This window comes from Aptenodytes patagonicus, chromosome 10 (assembly GCF_965638725.1).
Source record: "Aptenodytes patagonicus chromosome 10, bAptPat1.pri.cur, whole genome shotgun sequence".
Taxonomy (NCBI): domain Eukaryota; kingdom Metazoa; phylum Chordata; class Aves; order Sphenisciformes; family Spheniscidae; genus Aptenodytes; species Aptenodytes patagonicus.
In genome coordinates, this window is record NC_134958.1 from 13,834,639 (window position 1) to 13,853,066 (window position 18,428).

The window sequence follows — 18,428 nt, forward strand, 5'->3', positions numbered from 1 at the left end:
CTCTGCTCCCTTCCCATCTGGTGGTGAGTTTTCTGACAGTGACTGAGAGCCAGAGGGAAGAAAAATAAGCAAGATCCTGAGGTCTAGCTGAATTTGCTGGGGATGGGGTGGAGGGATTTCTGCTTACGGAGGATGCAAAAAAAAAGCATCATGGAGGAAGTAGTGGACTGTGAGTAGAGCCTTTGTTCTTGATATTGTTTTTAGTTTTCTGATATTCTGAGATTGAGTGCCATCCTGTGGCACCCATCTTGTATTGCTCAGAATCAGCATGACCACAGTGCTTGCTTAAGCCGCACTAAAACCAGTTCCTCCTACTATCTGCTGCTAGAATTGGCTGAAGGTTTTCAAATGATGTCATTGTGTATATTTCAGTAAAATATATATATAACTTCAAAATACTCAGTATAAATAGTTCTTAATAAATAATGGGTTTGGTTTTTTTAATGTGGGAAAAGTCTTGTTTAGATGTTCCTACTTTTTACCTTTAGTGTGGTCAGTTAAAGCCCCTCCTAAACTGCAGCGTAAGCACTTTGCCAGAAAACAACTGCTTGTTTTTTTTGAGGAGAGGAAACTTTTTTATTTCAGATTAATATGAAATGCCTTTCACTGTCTAATCAATTTTGCATTCAATGTAATCATATGTTTATGTTTTATGGTCTGGGTTAGCATTGATTTGTCTAATCCAAACTAAGATATTCCTGTTCCACAATTTAGCCTAAACAATCACTGTGTGTAGCACTCCTATGTTATCTGCTCAGCTTAAGCGCTCAGCTTAAGCACTCAGCTGTGCTTTTTGTATTAAATTTGTGGAAGCTTTGTGCTGGCCTGCAAAACCTTGCTGTCCTGGCCTTTCTACAAACTTGAAGGAAAGGATGGTCCCCATCTGAAAGTGTACTTTAGAATTCATTTTCTCCTCTCTCATCTTCCATTAACATTTGCAGGCTCTTTGTAGTGTTGAAAAGGTATGATGATGATATAGGGGATAGTCAGCTATTTGTATTTTACATAAGAAAAAGGCAGTGAAATTTCAGGTTAGCTCACAACTGTATACATAGTGGTGTTTATCACAGCAGGAGGAGTATAAAATAGTTTCTTAATACTTAACAGGTGTGACTTACTTTGTGAGTAGTCACTTTCTGACAGTTCTTTAGAGAAAGTAGTGAAAATGATGGAGTTAGAGAAACACGTCAGGAAATGAACCATAATCCTGCGAATGCATTTCTATATGCTTGCTTCTGTGACTGTAAAATTAAACAAGTAGTTCTGGTAGTGCCCTGATGACTGAGATACGGACATCAGCTTGAATACACACTTTAACTGTGAGTGAATAGGAGAGGACTGACCCATGTTCATCAGCTTTTAAAATACTAATGAAGGAGAATTCTCTTTTGTGGTTTGTCCAGGACACTGGTATGTTACAGGTGCTCTGTACAGGACTCTATTTTGTTACGGGGAATATGGAAGGATGTAGTCTTCAGTTTCCTTGATCAAATGTAGTTAAAAATGTGATTTTTTAGTAACTTTTTCTTTTATGTGATAACCAAACGTACAGGAAGGAGGGAACGGTGTATGTGGCATGTATTTTAATCAAAACTCGGATTTGTGAGAGTTCTTTCTGGAGTAAATCTTAACCTGTCTCTGTCTCTTTTCAGATAGAAAAGTCTTGTTTGTTAATTTAATACCAAGATGATGTAATCTTGGGTTTTTTTCCCTCTCTTAAAGCTTGGTAAAATGCGGCTAACTATACCATGTAGGGCCCTGACTTGTTCACACCTGCAGTGTTTTGATGCCACTCTGTATATTCAAATGAATGAAAAGAAACCAACCTGGGTTTGCCCTGTCTGTGACAAGAAGGCTCCCTATGAACATCTCATTATTGATGGGTAAGTAAAACTTGAATCAGAATGAAGGATGTACCTTACACTCTCTGCTTACTGTTCTTGTGCTGCACAGAATACAGTGCTCTGAAATCTTGGTTATCTGGCTGTGACCTGCTTTAAGTTACCGTGTCATTTAATTTCCCTGCTGTTGGTGAAGGGAACCTAGGTTCCTAGGTTCCTAACTAGGTACCTCTTCATTCAGTATTCTGGAAGAATTGTGGTCATCAAACTGTTAAAGTTAATAATATTGAAAGGTATTGCTTCTAATCATAGGTAAATTTTTGAGCTGTCCTGCCTAAAATGGTTGTGGGTTGTTTTTTTTCAGTATTCCATAGTGCTGGGTCCCTAGGTGAAAACAGCACATGTTGTCTTTTCTTTTAATGGAGCAACTGCACGAATCTGGTGTAGTTGATAGCAAATGTTCATGTTAGATCAAATAAATACTGCCACCCCCCTAAATGCATGTACAGTTCAATGTACAACTTCACATTTGGGGAGTTGCTATATATAGAAAGTGACATAGAGATTGATTCCCTGGTACTGCCTACTTGCAAAATATTAAAAAAAACAAATCTAGTATTGGTCTCCATGAAGAAGTGCCAAGTAATGTATTCTTGGGTTTGCATTTTAATTCCTTAGGCAGGAATCTTCTTTCCAAAGTGTGATAAAGGAGGAGAACAAGTAGAGTCTTCTGAGAATACTCTCAGAATGTTTTACTCAAAAAAAACCCCACAAAAAACTCCAACAACCAAACAAAAAAAAAGCCAAAACAAACAAAACCCCAAAAAGCAAAACTAAAACCCCTGAAACAAATGGAACCCCAGAAAACTGCCTCACAAATGATTGAGTCTTTTTTAGTGAGTACGTGCTTCATTTTGGTGACCTGCCAGTGAAGCATAAGACTGCTTGGGATCCCCTTTAAGGCCTTGCAAAAAGCTCATGAAGAGACACTGAGGGCTCGCGCAGGCTGCTTTGGATTCATGGATCCTGAGATTTACAGGTCCTCTGCTTTGGATCAAAGCTGTGGGGTTCCTTGTTCTAGGTTTCAGCCTAAAATAATAAAGAGTAGGAGTAGTAATAATTAAAACAACGCATTTTCCTTATTTCTTTTTGTGTTGCCAGGTGCAGATGATAGCGATTAGGCGATATAATTATAGCATCCCAAAGAGAAGGTTATTTCTAGAAAATGTTTCAATATGGGAAAGAGTGAACTGTCTCACTAATTAAAGCAAAGCTCTTTCCTACGCAGAACCACATGAATAGTCTTGGTGAAAATCTGGATTTCCCACTGGGAGTGATGTGGTGCCAGGATCCTAAAAGTTTTAGGAGATGCAGCTAGGAGAAGAGACTGCAAGTTTAGATTCCCATGCTCAGCTTTTGTTAGGAAGTTTTTGCTTATAAAGAGGTTTCAGGAAATACTAGTCCTTAAATACTCAGCTACATGGACTCCTTTAAGATATGGGCTTCCTCAGTTAAATATTATCAAAGATAAATATGGGTAAGAAGGAGGTTTTTTTTTTTAATGCTAGTTCACATTCTTCCTTCGTTTTGGGAAATGGAGAGTTCTGTGTCATGAGCTCTGCAGGATTCCACTCTTACAGTTCTTTTAAGTGAACGTGCAGATTTTTATTTTAGATAGTATTTTAAATTTTTCAATGACTTCTTTTTATCAAGGAAGCAGACGAGAGAAGGGTAGAACAATGAAAGCTTTCAACTCTTTTTAAACACTAATTCAAACTTACACTGACTAATAAAGATATTGGAGGAAAAAAAGGAGTTAAGCTCTTTTTGAGGACTGATATTAAATGTTTTTGATTGGCAGGTTGTTTATGGAAATCCTGAAGTATTGTACAGATTGTGATGAAATTCAGTTTAAGGAGGATGGATCATGGGCTCCTATGAGATCGAAGAAGGAAGTGCAGGAAGTAACTGCATCTTACAATGGAGTTGATGGTAAGTCGTGTTTTGGGGTATATGGACTGAATGTCATGCTGTTGAACTGTTAAGTATTGATGTTCCTTTAATTTTTCAAAATGCTAATTTTTGCATGTATGTTTGTAGCTTTTAATGATCATTTGTGAGAAAGATTACTTGAGTAATACCTGTTTGGGGCTGATGGTACTTTTAAGTTATTATCAAGGTTATGTAATTTTGTTGTCTTTTATTCTAAGTTGTAAGCTTTATTTATGAAGGCATATAATAAGCTGTGATGTTATGGTGATTGTAGTGTTGTTGTAAGCTACAGCTTATAATGTTGACTTACTTTGTATAGGATGCATAAGCTCTTCGTTGGAACATCAGGTGTCTTCTCACCAACAGTCAAACAAAAATAAGAAAGTAGAAGTGATTGATTTAACCATTGATAGCTCATCAGATGAAGAGGAGGAGGAACCATCTGCAAAGAGAAGCTGTCCTTCCATATCTCCAGCATCACCATTAAATAATAAGGGGTGAGAATAAAATATGCAGGACAATGCAGAGAGAATATACTCATGATGGAGAGAAGTAACAGATTTCAGAAGAAATTTATCTAGAAAATTCTGTATTTGGATTATATCCTGATTTAGTAGCTTATAGCAAATGGATTTGGTCTCAGGTCACAAGGCGTGAAAAGATTGGAATAACAACTTTGAGTTAAGTGTATAACACGATACAGTTTTTAATTGTATTTATACTCACTGTATTTATACTCACTCGCAGAGGTGATCAGCTCCGGTGAAGGCGCGTCCTGCAGCGGAGCGGGGGATCGCGGTGTACGGGGGGGTTTCCTGAGCCGGGGAACCCACAGGGGAGCGCAGAGACCCGCGGGAGCCGGCAGCTCTCACTAGGGTGCCTGACGAGGCATGGGCAGGGCCAGGAGTAACGGCTGCTACCCCCCACTCCCACTAAAGGCAGCCCCAGGGAGCACTGCCATCAGGAGCGCTGCCACCAGGACGGGCAAACAGGGTGTGGCGTGTCAGATAGGGCGTGGCGTGGCAGTTTGTGCGGAAGGGCGTGCAGGGAAGGGCGCCTCTTCGAAGGAGGGGCATTCCACGGGCCGAGTGGGGGACTCGCCACGCACATAACCCAGCAACTGGGCACAGGTCAAGGGCACTCATCCTACCCGACCCTCAAGGCAGAATGGTGGGCACTTGTCTGAAGGTAAAGGCCGCGGTTCCAGCTGAGGGGTCTGCACCATCTACCCCAGCGGCGGCCGATGCCTCCACGCAGATGAAACTGCTGAAGGGAGAGGCTGCAGTGCAGACCTCCGGCTGCAGGGAGTGCCTGGACCTCTCTCCTGGGGTAGGGACAGGCAGCAGACCTGCCTGTAAAAGGTGTGCCTGTGGAGGACCTGCAGCAGGTGGCTGAGCTGCAGGAGACGGTGAGAAGGCTGCATAACATCAGGGAGGTGGAGAAGGAGCTAGATAGCTGGTTCCAAGCGCAGTCTGCAGCGGACCCGCAGCCCATGGCCAAACAACCAATAACTCCCCCACTGGCACACACAGAAGGGAGCGGGGGAGCCAATAATGCAGAAGAATGGATGGTTGCAAAGGCAAGGACCAGCAGGAGGAAGAGACTTCCCCCGAAGCCTGAGATGCCCTTGCAGAACCACTTCACCGCTCTGCAGGCCAAAGAGGAAAGTCCTGTCACACCAGGAGAAGCGCTGGAGCTGAGTAATGCAGCCCGATCTGCCCCCTGTATAACAACCAGTGCCACTAAAAAAAGGTGACGGGTGATAGTAGTAGGCAACTCTCTTCTGAGAGGTACGGGGGCACCCATTTGCTGACTGGACACACTCTCTAGAGAGGTGTGCTGCTTACTGGGGGCTCGCATCAGGGATGTCACCAAGAGGCTACCAAGCCTCGTACAGTCCACTGACTATTATCTGCTGCTGCTGTTTCACATGGGCACCAGTGACACAGCCAGGAGCAGTCTGAGGACTATGAAGAAGGACTACAGAGCCCTGGGAGCGGCGGTAAGGGACTCGGGAGCGCAGGTAGTTTTTTCATCAATCCTGCCAGTCAAAAGGAGGGGGTTTGAACGGGCCAGTCGAATCTGGCAAGTCAACAAATGGTTACGGGACTGGTGCCACAGCCAGGGGTTCGGCTACTTAGACCACGGGACTTGCTTTGAGAAACCTGGTCTACTGGGGGCTGATGGGGTCCATCTGTCAGAGGAGGGGAAGAGCATCTTTGGTCATAGGCCTGCCAAGCTGGTGAAGAGGGCTTTAAACAAGAGATGCCGGGGGAGGGGAACCTCAGTCCATACCACTGCTACCAGTTTGATGCCAGGGCCAGCAATAGATGCCCAGAGCCTGGAGAAGGAACACAGGTCAGCAGGAGAGCGCCTGAAGAGCAGCACAAAGGAACTCCAGCCAGTAAGACAGTGTCATCGGGGGCCCAACTTAAATGCCTCTATGCAAACGCACGTAGCATGGGGAATAAACAAGAGGAGTTAAGAGACGTGCACGCCTGCAGGGCTATGACCTTATTGGCATCACAGAGATGTGGTGGGATGGCCCCTGTGACTGGAGTGTTGGGATGGAGGGATACAGGCTCTTTAGGAAGGACTGGCAGGGGAGACGAGGAGGGGGTGTCGCCCTCTGTGTCAGTGACCAGCTGGAGTGCAGGGAGCTCTGCCTGGGGATGGATGAGGAGCTGACCGAGAGCTTGTGGGTCAGGATTAAAGGGAGGGCAGGGACAGGTGACATTACGGTGGGGGTCTGCTACAGGCCACCTGACCAGGAAGACTGAGCAGATGAGGCCCTCTACAGACAGATAGGAGCAGCCTCATGCTCACAAGCCCTGGTCCTCATGGGGGACTTCAACCACCCCGGTATCTGTTGGAGGGACAACACGGCAGGGCATAAGCAATCCAGGAGGTTCCTGGAGTGCATTGATGGTAACTTCCTTCTCCAAGTGGTAGAGGAGCCAATGAGGAGAGGTGCTGTGCTGGACCTCGTTCTCACCAACAAGGAGGGGCTGGTGGGGAATGTGAAGCTCAAGGGCAGCCTTGGCTGCAGTGACCATGAAATGGTGGAGTTCAAGATCCTTAGGGCACCGAGGAGGGTGCACAGCAAGCTCACTACCCTGGACTTCAGGAGAGCAGACTTTGGCCTCTTCAGGGATCTGCTTGGTAGAGTGCCATGGGACAAAGCCCTAGAGAGAAGAGGGGCCCAAGAAAGCTGGGTAATATTCAAGGATCACCTCCTCCAAGCTCAGGAGTGATGCATCCCAACAAAGAGGAAGCCAGGCAAAAACACCAGGAGGCCTGCATGGATGAACAAGGAGCTCCTGGACAAACTCAATCACAAAAAGGAAGCCTACAGAGGGTGGAAGCAAGGGCAGGTAGCCTGGGAGGAATGCAGAGAAATTGTCCGAGCAGCCAGGGATCAGGTTGGGAAAGCTAAAGCCCTGATAGAATTAAACCTGGCCAGGGACGTCAAGGGCAACAAGAAAAGCTTCTATAGGCACGTCAGTGATAAAAGGAAGACTAGGGAAAATGTGGGCCCTCTCTGGAAGGAAACGGGAGACCTGGTTGCCCGGGAGACGGAGAAGGCAGAGGTACTCAATGACTTTTTTGCCTCAGTCTTCACTGGCAAGTGCCTGAGCCTCACTGCCCAAGTCGCAGAAGGCAAAGGTGGGGACTGGGAGAATGAACAGCCGCTCACTGCAGGAGAAGATCAGGTTCAAGACCATCTAAGGAACCTGAAGGTGCACAAGTCCATGGGACCTGATGAGATGCATCCGCGGGTCCTGAGGGAACTGGCGGATGAAGTTGCTAAGCCACTATCCATTGTATTTGAGAAGTCGTGGCAGTCCGGTGAAGTTCCCACTGACTGGAAAAGGGGAAACAGAACCCCTATTTTTAAAAAGGGAAAAAAGGAAGACCTGGGGAACTACAGGCCAGTCAGTCTCACCCCTGTGCCTGGGAAGATCATGGAGCAGATCCTCCTGGAAGCTATGCTAAGGCACATGGAGGACAGGGAGGTGATTCGTGACAGCCAGCATGGCTTCACCAGGGGCAAGTCCTACCTGACCAACCTAGTGGCCTTCTGTGATGGAGTGACTATGTCAGTGGACACGGGAAGGGCTACAGATGTCGTCTGTCTGGACCTCTGTAAGGCCTTTGACACAGTCCCCCACAACATCCTTCTCTCTAAACTGGAGAGGTATGGATTTGATGGGTGGACTGTCCGGTGGGTGAGGAATTGGTTAGATGGTCGCATCCAGGGGGTAGTGGTCAACGGCTCAATGTCCAGATGGAGATCGGTGACGAGTGGCGTGCCACAGGGGTCCATATTGGGACCGGTACTGTTTAATATCTTCATCAGTGACATAGACAGTGGGATCGAGCGCACCCTCAGCAAGTTTGCAGATGACACCAAGCTGAGTGGTGCGGTCGACATGCCAGAGGGACGGGATGCCATCCAGAGGGACCTGGACAAGCTCGAGGAGTGGGCCTGTGTGAACCTCATGAGGTTTAACAAGGCCAAGTGCAGGGTCCTGCAGCTGGGTCGGGGCAAGGCCCAGTATCAATACAGGCTGGGGGATGAAGGGATTGAGAGCAGCCTTGCCGAGAAGGACTTGGGGGTACTGGTGGATGAAAAGCTGGACATGAGCCAGCAATGTGCGCTCGCAGCCAAGGAGGCCAATTGTAATTGTATCCTGGGCTGCATCCAAAGAAGCGTGGCCAGCAGGTTGAGGGAGGGGATTCTCCCCCTCTACTCTGCTCTGGTGAGACCCCACCTGGAGTACTGTGTCCAGCTCTGGAGCCCTCAGCATACGAAAGACATGGACCTGTTGGAGCGGGTCCAGAGGAGGGTCACAAAAATGATGAGGGGGATGGAACACCTCTCCTGTGAAGAAAGGCTGAGAGAGTTGGGGTTGTTCAGCCTAGAGAAGAGAAGGCTTCGGGGAGACCTTATTGCAGCCTGTCAGTACTTAAAGGGGGCTTATAAAAAAGATGGCAGCAAACTTTTTAGCAGGGCCTGTTGTGACAGGACAAGGGGGAATGGCTTTAAACTAAAGGGGGGTAGATTTAGACTAGATCTAAGGAAGAAATTTTTTACGCTGAGGGTGGTGAAACACTGGCCCAGGTTGCCCAGAGAGGTGGTGGATGCCCCATCCCTGGAGACATTCAAGGTCAGGTTGGACAGGGCTCTGAGCAACCTGATCTAGTTGAAGATGTCCCTGCCCACGGCAGGTGGGTTGGACTAGATGACCTTTAGAGGTCCCTTCCAACCCAAACTATTTATGATTCTATGATTCATATTTGTGAAAATGAGTATAAAATGGTGCGAAAGATTGTGGCTTAGAAGTATGTTTTTTGCAGATTTGGAAATGTTTTTCTTCCATAGGGAAATATGAAAGTAGCAACATATGGAGAGAGAGCAATGAGAAACATGGGTGTGGTATAGGAGTGTGTGGGTTTTGCTGGTGATTACGGCCAGTAGCATAGTAATAAAGAATGCCAGAATAACCTGATTACACCTAAGTAGCCAAGCTGTTAATAGCACCCTGTTTACATAAACACATAGGGATGAAAACTGAGGCTAAACCAAAAGGATCCTGTTGTTGAACTGATTACTACTCCAGTGGTGTCAATGACTCAGTGATCACTTAAAACTCCTCAAGACCTTTTTGGCTGTCTTCCATTGCTTGTAATTACCTTGCAGAGCATATCTTGTTATGTTGCTATGCATATTTGTAGCTTTTTGGGGGTTCAGTATACCTTTAGGATTGTCTTGTCCTGGCTTAGGAGTATTTGTAGCGTATTTGTAGCAGAGATTCCAATACCATTTATAGTGAGTCATCAGTTTCTACTGTTTGAGACTGAGCTTTACTTCGCTTTTAATTTTGCTAGGCTTCAACTGTTTGGGCTGCAGTCTGGCTTGGACTGAATTAACTTTTCTGATAAAATGACATTGTGAGAAGAAAGTTTGGGGAACATTTGATGCTCATGTTTTCCTCCTCTCCCCTTCGCAGTCCTTACAAGACTCCTTGAGGTGCTGTAGCATCTTGATCCTTTCCAGTGAAGCTTTGAAATTTAGTAGGGGAGTTGTTGCACACCTGTCACAAAGTTCAGAATGCATACTGAGAGGTTGACTTTGTGTTAAATTTGAAAATAGGTATACCCTGCATGGGACAGCAATAGAAATCTTCAAATGCTGTTCTTTTCGTATTAAAGCCAAGACTATATTTTACGCTTGTAACAAGTTTTTGTTTCTTCCAGCATTTTAAATTTACCCCATCAAGCATCTCCTGTGTCAAGAACACCAAGCCTTCCTGCTGTTGACACCAGCTACATCAATACATCACTTATCCAAGACTACAGGCATCCATTCCATATGACACCTATGCCTTATGACTTGCAAGGTGAGCTTCTGGCTGCTCGTAGCTATAAGTATGGCTCTCCAAGCAATAATAACTACTGTAAAAGGATTTAAACATGCAGTCATTTGACAATCCATTAGTGAAAAATATTATTTTGCATGCACAGAGGATGAGATGGTATTAAAAAAAAAAAATAATTTAGGTTAATATCTTAAGGTTTTAAAAGGTTGATGTTTTGCAAGCTCTGGTAGTGAAGAGAATCTGAAGTGTCATCAGTATTATGCTGGGTTTATTTCAAAATAAATGGTGGAAAAATGGGGAGGTGCTTGTTTGTTTTGAGAAGCTTAATTGTTTTCTTTGGCTCTTTACAGGTTTAGATTTCTTCCCTTTCCTGTCAGGAGACAATCAGGTAAGTCAAGGAGAATCAAGTCACATGGCAGATACTCTTTTCTGAGAAGGACTTGCCGGCATGGATGTATAGGCAAAGAAGGAACAGATGTATGATGTAGGTGTAAATGCAGGCAGGCTGCAGCTTTATTTTATACACGTAGAAACTGTGACCAAACATAAGCATTGTCTCAATAGGGGTGTAGGATAAGGCATAGCAAAAGATAAACGTTTTGGTTTCCAAGGGTTAAGCTCAGTCAGCCACTGTTGTATTGTGGAATGGCCCTCGGCCACGGCTTGAAGGTCCACCAGCCACCTCCTTAGTTTTTCAGACCTGAGGTCTGACTTTTGGCCATCTGACAGTCTGGGCCCCACCACTGGGACTCTTGACAGTCCTCTACACAATTTGGAGAGTCGGGGCAGCTCTCTGGTTTTTTTGAGGCTGTGTGCCTGTTCATACCATGTTTGCCACCTTTCTGTAAGTGCTTACTGAAATGGGCTAGATTGGTGCTGGCTCCTCCAGTTTTGGAAACTAAGCAGGTCATTCTCAAAAGGAGTCTGGGTTGGCAAGTCCTCCTACTTGATCGCTTGTCCTCCTGTGTCTCCAAGAAAAGAAGGGGGCTGGGGTGGTTCACCTGCCCTTTGTCCCTTCATGTCTGTTCTGCAATCTCAAGTAGGAGAATTGCACTAGATGTAGAGGGATACTTTCATATCATAATTAAGACCAGAGGCTGCGCTGTAGAATTTGGATTCAGAAAAGCTATCTTGATATTCAGTAAAACATAGATATGAGAATTATTCTGGAACAAGTAGTGCGGAAGTCTGATGCTGTACTGATACGGCATAATTATACCAGTGCATAAATTTTGGGGAACAAGGCTGAATAGCCTGCATGGATGTTTCATCATAGTGGAAAGAAATACCAAGAGCAAAATTACCCTATAGAGAGATTGTATTTAAAATCTGATTCTTGATAGCTTTAAAGTTCTTGCATTTCAGGGGCTGCCCAGCAGAGAATGTAACTTGGGACAGCCCTTGCTGCCACCTAATGGGACTAAGCGTGCTATTTCTAAATGCATTTTTACAGAAGTATGCTTTCCTCCACCAACAGTGATTAGCACATAGTTTCACCAGCTGTGGTTGGTCTGCGACTTTTGAGTGGAGGAGAGGGATGGCAAAATGTTTCTTTGAATTTGGGGGGATTTTTCCACCAAGGAATTTTTTGAAGAGGTAAAGGAGTGCTGTTTCTTACTGTTTTGGGTGTCTTGCGATACTGTTACCTTTCTAGTGTTTGCTCTTACTAATACTAGTATTTCCAATTTCTTTTGGCTTCAGAAATCAGGGGCTGCAGAGGTAAAAGTTCACTGCATCGGTCCACTTACCTTACAGGAAGGTTGAGTAGACGAGCTGGTGTGAAATCCAGAAGCTGTCAGAGCTTTAGCTTACACGTACCTTCTTTTGTGCTGGTCTGAATCAAAACTATGGTGTCTGAAATGTAACTTGAAAATGTTGTTTTTCCCCCCAGCATTACAACACATCCCTTCTTGCCGCTGCAGCTGCGGCAGTTTCCGCATCAGATGATCAAGAACTCTTACACTCTCGTTTTTTCCCATACACTTCATCTCAGATGTTTCTCGATCAGCTAAATGCAGGAGGAAGCAGTTCTCTGCCAGCCACAAATGGTAGCAATAGTGGCAGTAACAGCAGTCTTGTTTCCTCCAACAGCCTGCGAGAGAATCATGGTCATCCAGTTGCAAGTAGGAGCGGCACGGACACGGCGTCTATCTTTGGTATCATACCAGACATTATTTCATTGGACTGATTTTTGGAGCAAATGAACTCGTCAGAGGAAATCTTTGTGCTTGGTTTTACTTTATGTTAGAAACATAGACGAGTTTTTTTCCTTTTTTAGGGAAAAAAATTTATGTGTACAGAGAACAAAAGTATATTTTCAGTTTTACTTTTGTATATAAACCTAAGATGGCCTCACTGGTAAAAATAAGAAAAAAAAAACCACAAAACAAACAAAAAAAATAACAAAAACAAGGAGCTTCAGTTCATTTTTATGGATGTTGAAGATTTTACACCTGTGCATTTGTCACGTAAGTTACTTTTTTTCCCCATAGTTTGGACCCAAATGGCATTATTTTCTCCACAGTAACATAAACAAGAAAGGAGCTGAACTTTTAAAGTTTTTTTTTCTCCTCTTGGAGACATTTACCTTTGGTGGAATCTAATTCCCCATCCCATATTTAGAGCAGATTTTATTATGCTTAAAGCAGAATAAACCCTACCCAAACTGTTCCACAGCATCCCCTCTGTTTGCAGGACATAGCCTTTCAGAAGTGGGTTTGGTTTTTTGGGATTTTTTTGTCATTTCTGGTTCTATGTGACCCTCTATTCAGATTTTTTTTTTTTTTTTTAATTCCATGCTTTAATCAAGCATGTTGCAAGCTCATTAGTGCACCAATTATTCTTGAGGGCCAGACTCAATAAAATCTCAGGCTGAGGATTTACTTGGCTGTGCTTACGTGGGACAAGACAGAGAATTTTTATAGAATCTAGCCCTGAATAAAGCGTTGACACATTGGACTGTAGGGTTTTGTTTCTAAGAACTTACTATGAAATCATTTTAAAATAACATAAGATCCTAATCAGCAAAATATTAAGCATGTGTCAGTTTTAAATTTGTGGAACTGCTTGTGCTTTAAAGTTAGCCATGCGTGTATAAATGGCCTATTGAATTGAGGCCTATCTTATTCTGTCTGGAGAAACCTACTTTTAGCTGCAGTAGCTCAAATTTCTGCTTAAAAGTGAACTTGTCAACAAAAGGAAGAAAATACAAATACCAACACACTATTGCATGGTTTGTGCAGCTGATAATGGTCTTGGTACACTGTCTTCTGCGTTCACATTCATCAAAATTAATATTAAATGTTCAATGTGAGTCTCTTAAACCAAAAACCAACCCAATTAAAAAGCCCCACCCTGTAGCCCGTGTACTCAAACATATTGCTACCTATTGAAGTCTCTTAGGGTAGCGGGTTTCAAAATTCAGTTTTCTCTTTTTGGACATGTAATTATTTTGATTTCCCTGATTTTTCAGTACACTTATGTTGAACTTTGAGCCATACTTACTTCCTGGTTTCTTTTCTCTCTCTCTCTCTCTCTCTCTTTTTTTTTTTTTAAAGTTCTGCATGACATAGGAAAATCTTTTTTTAGAACTGGTGGGTCATTTGGGCTGATCCGTTCTTATTAAAGAGTGAAATGTGTAAATAGCTGGAATGCAGTTTTTCAGGAGATTCTTTAAAGTAAGAGAAGGGGGAGAGAAGGAGGTGATTCTCTTGTGTCCCAAAGTCCATGTCAGAGAGAGTAAATATTTCCTCTGATGTGAAAAATATTTTTATAACTGGTTGAAAGTGCAGGTAACAAGTTTATCAGGAAGAGAGAGTAAGGAATACTAAAATTAGCAGATTCTTGTCTGAATTTTTAATGTCCAAAACTGTTGATTGCAGCTAGTTGCTTTGAGCATTGACAAGGGCCACCTTTTGCCTATGAAGTTGTCTCAAAATCTTGCATTGATTAAAAAAGAAAAAAAAAAAAGAAAAAAAAAGGAAAAAAGAAAAAAAAATCTTTAATCCAAGTAGCATTAGGTATTGCTGTATGATCAGTCGTATGGTTATTTGAAAGGTTCACATTATGTGGCATCAAAATCGTTTTTAGTGTTTTTACAGCATCCCTCTGCCACTAAATAGTTGACTTGAATTTTGAAAACAAATGTTTGTGTTTATATGTATATGTGTGTGTATATATGTATTTATAGATCTGTGTGTGTGAGTTAAAAGTGAGTTAAATAGTTTTTCCCATGCATGTGTATTTCATACATATCTGGCTGATATATATATTTCACCATACACCAATTTTATAATTTATTAAATGTCAGTTAAAAAATAAATAAAAGGATAGAAAATGGGAAATACTTATTTTTTAAACTCAGTCTGATTTTGAAGTGTTTAAACCTACACTAGGAATATATCTCATACATTTTAGTCATGAATACTAACCTGGTAACTTCAGAGCATATGCTTTGCTATAATACCGTTTGTAAATCTGGAGTACGACTGCCATCAGTGTAACTGGGAGCGTGCGTGTCCCCAGCTTCTGAAACACCTAAGAGAAATTCGGGAGAGCTCGTGGCTGTTTTACCGACGATTGTGGCAGCATTTCCATTGACTGTATTGTTAAAGATGACCTGAAGAGCAGCTTATGTCACTTTTGACAATGGTATTAAAATCTTGTTAATTCACATATAAAATTAAATGTGGTGAGTGTGTGGCAACACAGAATCTGGCATCTTTATGCCTGTCTTAGCTTTTGGAAAGTGAGGTCAGCTGATCACGTCTTCCATTTCCTCACAAGTTACCCTGAAGGGAAGGAAGGCCGTTCAGTTCACCGTTGTCATTTTTTAACCTCATTGCTCTACAAAGAAGGGACAGAAGTGTTCTTAAGTCCTCCTTTGTGGTATTAATCCCATATGCTTTGTGAGTATTTCTGTTTCATGCTAGGGTGTTCTTTATAGTTGATAATTCTCTGTGCCTCTGACCACAGTTAACATTGCTTGGTAGAAGTCTCAGTCTGAGTTCTCGACAAGTTCCCTGCAAATGTCACTCCAAAACTCAATCTCCATTAGTTCGCATATTATCAAAGATGCAGTAAAGCAACCCAGGGTGGCCTGGCTTGCGGTACTGCTCCATTCGCTGCAGATTGCGGAGTTTCTGTGATCCTTCGACTAGTGGTCTCTTGTCCTCAAATTCTTCCACTGGAGGAGTGGGGTGTGCGCACATGTGCACGTGTGTCTGTGTTACGTATAGTGCTGTGTGTGTTTATGTGCATACACACACGGATATGAGTACGTGGCTGTTTGAATAGCAGGGTGGAAGTGGCTTTGAATCGCTCTTGAGGGCGTTACTGATGCATCCTTTAGAAGATGAAAAACTGCGCTGAACTATAACCTATGCCATGCGTTGAAAACTTTGTAGCACTTCCATAAGGATAGACCTGACAGCAATTCCAGGCTTGCCCCTTCCTCTCCATGGCAAGGATTCAATAAGCCTTTCAAGGGCGGGATGACTGATAGATTCTCATTGGACTCTCTTGGACCTGCCTCCCAATGCAGAGCTAAGGACTGTGAGGAGAACATTTTGAAAATTAATTCTTCATTGCAGTTTAACATTTCAGGGTTTTAAGCACATTTTTAATAGAAAGGACTTTGTTTTGTCAGTGTAACTGGTTTTTTCTTTCTTTTTTTCTTTTACTTTTTAACAGAGCTTAGATTTCTAACAAGGGAAAATTGCTGGTGGTCCCCGAAAGTGCTGCTGTTAATTGTTTTAATTAACAAAGGGAAAAATGTATATAAGCAGAATATTAAAAATACCATTAATTCCATGAATTTAAATCTGTCATTCATTGCCTTAAAACTTTCTCTTAGTTTCCATACGGCATGCCAAACCAGTAAATGGCTTTTAAAAATGTATAGTAGACCGATGTCAGTTTGTATAAAAGTACCAAGTGAAAATATTTATTATATGCATTGGAAAAAAAAAATGGTTTACCTATTGAATGTTACCTGTTTATGTAGAAATCTTTAGATGTAATAAAAAGCATTCAGTTATGTTGTGTTTCCTGAGGGGGAAAAAAAAATGGGGGGGCAGGGTGTTTTCTGTGAACTCAGAGTTGCAAAGGTCCTTTTGAACAGGAAAGCTTTGCTTCTGAATGTTTCGTGGCATGGAGTGTCTCACACTTTGCTCTCCAAGCTCTAACAATGCTGCTTTGTTTTGTGAGTGTGTGTGTGAAGTGCAGTTCCTTTTTGCTAGCTTTTATTTGGGTAATGTTTACCCACCCAGAGAGGGTAGTAACTGCCTGTTATGATACAGATACATTCTGGAGTAATCCAAAGTGTTTTTGAGCTGATCAATCCCCATGACGTACAAGCTTTTGTATTGTCTGCAGCTGAAAGGATTTGTTAATCAACTGTTCTGGTCAATAGGGAAGAATTAAGCTGTGTATTGGATCATTTGTAATTTGGCTATTGATGCATATTGGAAACAAACGCTTCTAAATGAACTCCTTGTTCCATAAGCTAATTATGCTCAAAGCAACCGAGGCTTTTGCTTGCCTTCATCGCTGGTACTGCTGTAGCAAAGGTCTGGAACAGCTCCGGTGGGCAGAAACCGAACTCCACGCCGTGGGCAGACCTCCAAAAGGCACTAATGCTCAAAGGCTCAGCGTCAAGGTAGGTGGGTTTTTTGTCCAAATGTTGAAATTAACTGTGAACAGTGGGAAGAGAGTTACAAGGGAAATCCTGTCTTTTGCTGTTATTTGGAACCTGTTCTTGGTTTTTTTCTAGTGAATCCTATCTCTCTTTCACTGTATCATGTTTTTCTGGAGTGTTATCTGAGCGTAGAGCTGCTTGTAACTAATTTTCAGAGAAACAAGGGTTTCTTTGTTTTGTTTTCTATCTGTAGAGTAGGAAGAGCTAATACAAGAATTGAGGTATACAATACAGGTATAACAAGGTATGTCAGTTTTACATTGAGCGGTTTATTTCCCCTTGAAGCATGATCCTTTGCTGTTCAGAGGGCCTTTGGTTAGTATCTTGGCATGTCAGGATCCAAGTCTGAGCTTACTGGATTAGTCTGGGACTGCCGTCTTGTGAGAACCGCAGGCGCTGCAGCTTGGCTCTGAATCAGGGGAGGCTGGGCACAAAACTGCCATTTGTCTGAAAGATACATCCTGGATCCGCTTCCATTTCTTGTGTAGCATTCAGCACATCGTTTAATCTTTTGTGCTTTTTTACATCATATTCCATGAGAATAATCCCTACCTCATCCTTCTAGAGACACTGTTACTGGTTTGGAAGGTTTAAGATCGGCTCATGCTTTGTTTCTTCAGTTTCTAACCAAGTTTGTGCTAGTTACAGTCCCGGTTGATTCCAAGTGTTGCAGTGATGTGTGATGGTTTTGGTGGTAGCCTTAGTCTGCGGTGTTGAGGCTGCGCTCAGTGCCTCAGTAGGGGATGAATGCATCGTATCTGCAATGGCTGTAATGATTTAACTGCTCGTCGTTTCACAAATTGAGCAAAGAGCGAGTTAGTTGCTTCAGTGATAAAGATTCAGAATTAAAAAAAGGAAGGAGAGGCACGGGTGGAAGGAGGGGAAGCTGAAGGGGGAGGGGAAGGGGGCTCCCGTGGGTAGAAGCTGCAGCAGACCCGGCAGGAGTGTGTGCTCTTCCAGCGTGCTTCACAGGTTGCTGCTTGTGCTGTGACTGTGCAAAGGTGGTCTCTGCAAATTTCCAGTTGACTCCAGAGAGAATCTGCTGTATATTGTCCTAAATTTCATACCAGTCTGAGGACCTTAGCTAAGGCTGCCAAGATGTAGGTGCGATAAGATCAATAACGACTGCTCTGGGTCACGTTGGTTTTAAGCAGCCTAGAGAGATGGGTGTTTTTTTCCTGTTGTAGAGAAGCTGAGTTTTCATGGCCCCTGTTTTTCCCTGCCAGGCTGTCTCTAGGAGTATGTTCTGGGCAGCTAGCCCAGAACTTGGTGACAGATACATTTACCAAGCGCAGCATATTCAGTGTGTTGCCTCAGAATGCAGGTGCAGCTTAACTGCATGGAGACTTGACGTTGCAAGATACTGCACCTTAATAAATAATGTGACAGAAGTACAACAATACAGAGATCTTGTATGTTGGAGGAGCGAAAGATGAGGAGGAATGAGACAGCGATCATAGACCGTTCCTGTGCTTGGAGACTGGGAGTCGTCCTCTGCAGCCAGTGAGCATCACT

General features: G+C 43.2%; 1 protein-coding gene across 2 annotated transcripts in view; it reads left to right on the top strand.

Moving 5' to 3' along the window:
• PIAS1 (protein inhibitor of activated STAT 1) overlaps window positions 1–16,253 on the top strand; it is a 68,051-nt gene extending 51,798 nt beyond the window's left edge. Inside the window, exons 9-14 of one of the 2 annotated variants that reach the window (XM_076348111.1) lie at window positions 1,723–1,883; window positions 3,703–3,833; window positions 4,153–4,330; window positions 10,095–10,237; window positions 10,567–10,604; window positions 12,108–16,253. In XM_076348111.1, coding sequence (XP_076204226.1) covers window positions 1,723–1,883; window positions 3,703–3,833; window positions 4,153–4,330; window positions 10,095–10,237; window positions 10,567–10,604; window positions 12,108–12,404 — 948 coding nt within the window. In that variant the 3' untranslated portion in view covers window positions 12,405–16,253. The remainder of the gene's footprint in view (window positions 1–1,722; window positions 1,884–3,702; window positions 3,834–4,152; window positions 4,331–10,094; window positions 10,238–10,566; window positions 10,605–12,107) is intronic. The other variant, XM_076348112.1, reaches the window with a different exon arrangement.
• Window positions 16,254–18,428: the final 2,175 nt, after the last annotated feature.